The sequence below is a fragment of the Formica exsecta genome, unplaced genomic scaffold, assembly GCF_003651465.1.
Source record: "Formica exsecta isolate Colony F162 unplaced genomic scaffold, ASM365146v1 scaffold196, whole genome shotgun sequence".
Taxonomy (NCBI): Eukaryota; Metazoa; Arthropoda; class Insecta; order Hymenoptera; family Formicidae; genus Formica; species Formica exsecta.
In genome coordinates, this window is record NW_021849259.1 from 170,709 (window position 1) to 177,099 (window position 6,391).

The 6,391-nt window shown below is 40.8% G+C and overlaps 1 protein-coding gene across 2 annotated transcripts in view; it reads left to right on the forward strand.

Moving 5' to 3' along the window:
• The first annotated feature begins 4,950 nt into the window (after positions 1-4,950).
• The window catches only part of LOC115234176 (tetratricopeptide repeat protein 36), a 2,194-nt gene continuing 753 nt past the window's right edge, over positions 4,951-6,391 (forward strand). The window contains exons 1-3 of one of the 2 annotated variants that reach the window (XM_029804976.1): positions 4,951-5,397; positions 6,046-6,246; positions 6,339-6,391. In XM_029804976.1, coding sequence (XP_029660836.1) covers positions 5,304-5,397; positions 6,046-6,246; positions 6,339-6,391 — 348 coding nt within the window. In that variant the 5' untranslated portion in view covers positions 4,951-5,303. The remainder of the gene's footprint in view (positions 5,398-6,045; positions 6,247-6,338) is intronic. The other variant, XM_029804975.1, reaches the window with a different exon arrangement.

A 6,391-nucleotide genomic window follows, 5' to 3' on the forward strand; every position in this document is an offset into this window, starting at 1 on the left:
TACTTAATAATAATAATATTATTATTACTTAATAATATCGTATACTGAATAATATCGTAAAAAAATAAAAAGTTTTTATCAAATCGTTACGCTGCAAAAAATCTAAAAAATATACTCATTTTTCAAAGGTTCAAACGGGTATGCCCCCTTAAACTGGAATGAAATGACGAGTTCACGTGCGATAAAAGTTGATAAGAATATTTCGCTGTGTGACTATCCTTTTCTGAATATCTATTAATCGATATTAAATTGTCAAGGAAAACAATGGCGCTATATCGTCTTATAAAATAGGCAATGTATAAAAGTCTTGGGAGGAGGAGAATATAACGATCGTAATAATTTCACCGTATTAATCTCGGCTGCAATTTGTACGCGCGGCCGCCATATAATACCCGAGCGTGATTGTCGCCAGAAATAAAGCAAACGCAGCGGCGATGCACCATACCGCCGTGTGTTTCACATCCGTCGATACACGGAGAACGGCGCGCATTATTCAAGAAACTTTTCTTAGACCGGCCAAGCATTAGAAAGCGCGTACAATAAAAAAAACTTATTTTTGGAAGTTGCATCAAAAAGTATTTCAAATATTCTCTTTATCTGGAATTTTGAATAAAAATACCTGGAAGATCAGAGAACTTTTTTATAGGATTTAAATAGACACCCTGTTATTGTTATCACAAAAAAATTATTAAAATATTATGTGTGCATAAATTATATATACTTGACATAGGGAGAGATACTTCTTATTTAGAAATTCATCAGACCCAGCGTGTTGGAAACGAATAACTAAATAATATTTTACGCGTAAAACGCAGACCAAAATAATCAGATTTACCAAGCCAGGTGCGACGTCACGTCGGCGAAAAATTTCCGGCTGGAAGAAATCGTCGGTCGTCTCTGCTTCATTCGGCCGTGCGAAATTCCTTCCTTCGTCTTAGAGGAACCTTAAAATTGCGGCGCGCCGAATCCCTGGCGTTCCTCTCTCTCTTCCGAAGCAGAGAGAGGATAATTTCACCGTATTAATCTCGGCTGCAATTTGTACGCGCGGCCGCCATATAATACCCGAGCGTGATTGTCGCCAGAAATAAAGCAAACGCAGCGGCGATGCACCATACCGCCGTGTGTTTCACATCCGTCGATACACGGAGAACGGCGCGCATTATTCAAGAAACTTTTCTTAGACCGGCCAAGGCCGAAAGCTCGCCGCCGGAGTCGTATCGGGGAAGTCGACGAGAGGAAGGCGTGTACCGCGCGCACACGAAAGGGCCGGGTCTTCTTCTTATGATCATAAATATCGCGCATAAATATTGCGTATGTGCTCCATAAATTCGATGCCGCTGTTCCTCGACCCCCCCCCCCCACAATGCAACCGGTTTCGACTAAAGCTAAATAAAGGCATGCGAGAGGAGGACACGGTCGTGTCGATAATTACGCTGTTGAAAAACTTTGCTCGCAAATTTTTATCGCGTTATCACCGTTGCTTCAAAATTTAGCGCTGTTCCCGTTATTGCGACAACGTCCGCTGCTCGCGAATTAAATATGTGAATACATATTAACGCGCGCGTTTCGACGATGTGCCGCTAGTTTGGAGCGTATATAATTAGAAGACATAATCATAAAAATGAAATTTGAAATTCCGAGGAAGACGGGCTCGTTATATAATCTTCGACTCGGAGAGATCGTAGCCCGCGAGCAGCAACGATGTGTTGAAGCGATCGAAGAAAGGAACTTGGCCCTTAGGCGCATCCTACCTCTCTCGTAACTTAACCCTTTGATTTTCCTTCCCCCTTTCCCATCTGCGAGCTACGGGGTTCGATAAATCGAGGCTTCCATCGCGGATTCATTTGAATATAAATCCGACTGTCCGCGCTCGCTGGAGGAGATGCTTTCCTTCGCGCGGGATCGGGAAAGAACGATAAGGGACGGACGAAGAGGAGGCGAAAGGGAAAGTCCTTTTTTCCCTGTTGGACGACCGCAAACCGACCGCGACGGTTGGGTCGTGCCGAGAGAAGACCCGATCTTTAGCGGTTTTATTTTCGGTGGATTCTCTCGTCGCCTCCTCGCCCGATCCCCCTCTTCCCGCTCTCCTTCGGCGATTTTAATGCCACCGCGACGTCTACGGCTCGGACGGTCCCCTCTCGGGGACCGATTACGCGCCGCATCCTGACGAAAATCCTTCCTGACGATTTCGTACGCGCACAACCGCATCCTCATTTGAAATTCCATCGGCCCTCTCGCTCGCCCGAGGATGTACGAGATTGCAGCAGCGGGATGCATCTACATTGCATAGGATGCAGCTGCGCCGCGTAATGATCTCGTAAAATTCCGAAACGATCGTCCGCCCTTGGAATGTTTTTTTTTTTTTTTTTTTTTCATCAGATAATACAATATTAAGGGAGCATACCCGTTTGAACTCTCGAAAAATGATATTTTCGAGATTTTTTTTTGCAGCGCAACGACTTGATAAAAACTTTTAATTTTTTTTTACGATGTTAATACAATATTATTAAGAACTTAAATAAAAATGTTCAGCTTAAAAAATTTTTTTTTTAATGTTTTGCAAATATTTGCAGATTTATATTTTCATGCATAGTGTGCATGAAAACTGGGGCACCATTTTTTTTATAAACAAAAAAGAATTTTTTTTTTTTTTAAATGAAACTTTTTCAACATGCCGCCATTTTTTAATTTTTTTAAATTTTGAAGAAACTTGGTTAACACATAGCTATTAATATGTGTAATAAAAATTGTATTTTTGATTTGGAATATAATAAACGAATGTTTTCATGCACACCGTGTAGCCAGCTAAAATTGGAGAAGCTCTGCAAATATTAGGATAACTAGAATGAGCGCGCTGTAATTAAACGCCACGTAGTCCCAATTTGCATTATTAGCGGATCGTCCTTGAGCTTTCCCAGAGGTCCCTGATTTACTCAAATAACGCTTCGAATCCTCTGGCCTCTGACCGAGAAGCCGATTAACCCTTTACTCTTACCATGTGTCTCCCTTTGATATTGATTCGTACAATTCGCTGGATAGCGAAATTGACGCGGTATCATCGGTTTTATCGAAACGGGATGTCAGAGATATGCGGGAGAGAAATACACGCGCGCGCGCGCGGATGTAAAATCGCAAGGGGCCCCCTGTTCGTACCCCGCGTGTCTACGTGCGCTCACGACGGACTAACGATATTTATTATACGTCGGCAATGAATTATGGGCCGTTAAGTTCGCCGTCGTGATGGGACCCCTTCGGCCCGAGCGCGAGACGTGAGCATCGCCACCGCGCCGGCACGCCCGGGGGAAAAACGCAGGACGGGGCCCCGCGATCGTACACGTAGGCTCTCTCGTGTAGCCCCCGCGAAATGAAATATTTATTCCATTACGACACGGCAGTATTGTAATACGCTTGAACCGCGTTGCATTTTTTGCGACCCACCTTCCGCGAGGTTATCGCGATACGTCTCGCCTCGCGCTGGACCAGAGAGGTTCATCCGCCTGATTATCGCGCTGACATTGCATCTACGATTTCTACGAGGTGCTCGCTATAACGTCGTTATTTTCTTATGCTCGTGTAGCGTGCCTTTAATTTATACGGAATTAATTTTAAAATTATTATATTATTTAAATATTCTTTGAGAAAAATAAGAAAAATGTATCGAATCGCAATTTTATTGCATATTACATTTAATTCTTTGGATGTATAACTTCCGACTAAGATTTGCAAAAATTTAAGTAGAAAATTTATTTCGGTAATTTTAAATTGAATCGTAAAGTGTAGCATCACGGTTTTTCGAAAAAGAGAAAAAAAAATTAATTGAAGATATTAGAAATATATGTCATAAAAAAAGAAAATATCGTAAAAGATTTCAAAGACCGCTTTGACTTTAATTTATACGGAATTAATTTTAAAACTATCATATTATTTAAATATTCTTTGAGAAAAATAAGAAAAATGTATCGAATCGCAATTTTATTGCATATTACATTTAATTCTTTGGATGTATAACTTCCGACTAAGATTTGCAAAAATTTAAGTAGAAAATTTATTTCGGTAATTTTAAATTGAATCGTAAAGTGTAGCATCACGGTTTTTCGAAAAAGAGAAAAAAAAATTATTGAAGATATTAGGAATATATATCATAAAAAAAGAAAGTATCGTACAAGATTTCAAAGACTGCTTTAAGTATGCATTAAAACGTGCGAGATATCGATCTAGATTTCTCAGATTATTTTCAAAGATTCGAAGAAGCATGCGAATGGTAAAAAGAAAAAATGATGCGAAAGAGTTCACTGGCAATTACACGATCCAGATTCTGAATCGTAAATTATCGTTGGATATCGGAAAGGAAGGCGATCTTACGATCATCTTCACCGAATCAGAAGCTCGTTTGAGGTACCGCTGTCCACGCTTTCACGGAGAAGATCCCTCGTCGCGGCGCTTCCTCGGTTCGCTCTTACTCGTGGGAAAGCGCGCCGACGACGAGTTTAACAGTCCTCGATAACGGTAAAGTCGCGGCACTCGCGAGGAGTGTCACGGGGAATCGCGAAAAATCGCGCGTTTGCATCTGGATAACGAGGACATCAGAGTCAGAGTCCCCATAGCCCATGGATTTTCGTCGAAAAACCGGCTCGGTTTCTTCCCCCGACTGGTTACGCCCATCTCATTGAATTGCGAAAGAAATAATCCGCTGGACATTAAACACAACGCGCGTTTACTGTTACGACGGTCCACGGGAAACACGACGACATTGGCGTCCAGCTGTCGTTTGCCCGGATACCCGCTTACTCGCGCGAGCACATTTTACGAGGGACGCCCGAAATTAATGATCCTATGAGACTCCTTTTCCTTCTCCTCGGCTTTTATTATCGATATTTTTTGCGTAATAACGCATTGAATCAAATTTAAATTTAAGTTATTAATTTGTCATGATTAAGAGTTGGCCGGTATTTTTGTTTCTTTAGCGATGCGATGCGGTTATTAAATACGGATAATATCGCTGAATCCCGCGATGTGTGTAAAGATTTATTGACATTTGATATTTATTATCGATAACGTATTAATTAATGTTTACGCTATACAAGATTTGCGCGATCGACCAAGCCAAGAGTAGCAGTCGCTGGGAAATCTATGCACTGTATTTGTATGTAAAATACAATTCCCGCTACTAATCTGAACACGCCAGCTGGATGACATTCCGTATCGGTTCGTGACGCAACACGATTAATTCACGATAAACAGAAACGAGTTTCCGTCGATCACGGGGAAAACGGCAGGCTCCACGGAAGAATTCAGTCGACATCATGGAGGGTCTTAGTGAAGGCGACAGAGCTATTTTGAACACAATTTTCGATCCGCTTCATTCACTTGGTCTGTCTGATTTTTCAAAACAAATTGGTATGTGACGCAAGATAATACATAATATAGACAATAATGACAACTACATTACTACAGTACTTTACATTAGAGTACCTAATAAAATAAAAATTTCATAAAGTTATGAATATATCAATATATAATATTGTAATAAATTTAATATTGACAAATCGCATTCGTAATCGATGAAAAATATATTTCAAAATTTCTTTAAATATTTTTCGAGGGTATATATGTATCTATAATAACGCGAATGATAATGCTTTGAATATTTGTTACTTCGCTGCGTGATCCTCAAAGTTGAAATTGGCGTTCGGTTTTAATGACGGCGCAAAATCGCGACTTGTCGCACTAGTTAAACTCGACTCGAAACCGCAAACTCGTCGGATTGTTCGAAAAATCTGCAAGTACTTAAAGCCCGTAGGTAACCGCATTCGTCTGGCGCAGAAGTGTGTCCTAGCGGTTTGTTCTCACGCGAGATATCCAGATCGTCATGAATATGTAAAAGACCACGCGACGCAATAACAGATAAATTTTCTTATTACTATACAGCTCTCAAGGTTTTGCGCGCTACACGTGTTGACGTTGCCACTCAACTTTTTATAAATTACGCAGCAAAAGATATATTAATATAAAAAACTTGTTACTTTTTTTCAATATCACGTTAAGAAGAGACAACGGATAATTCCGAGGAGGATCATTTGGAACCGCATGCGTCAGAAATCGTGAAGAAGGCAATAATCTGCGCAGAAGCGAAGAACTTTGACGAGTCGTTTCGACTTTTTGACGAAGCTCTGAAGCAAGCGCCTGAATCACCGTCAATTCTAAACGACAAAGCACAAGCATTACGTTTGGCGAATCGAGATGAAGGTATTTCGAAAATATATTGCGATGTAAAATAAAGTTTCATATATACTTGCGTGCGAGAAAGACGAAATTCGATTATTGTGTTCCGTCGTTAGAAGCTTTGAAGGATCTGCATCTAGCGGTGGAATTGAGCCAAGGAAAAGGAAGA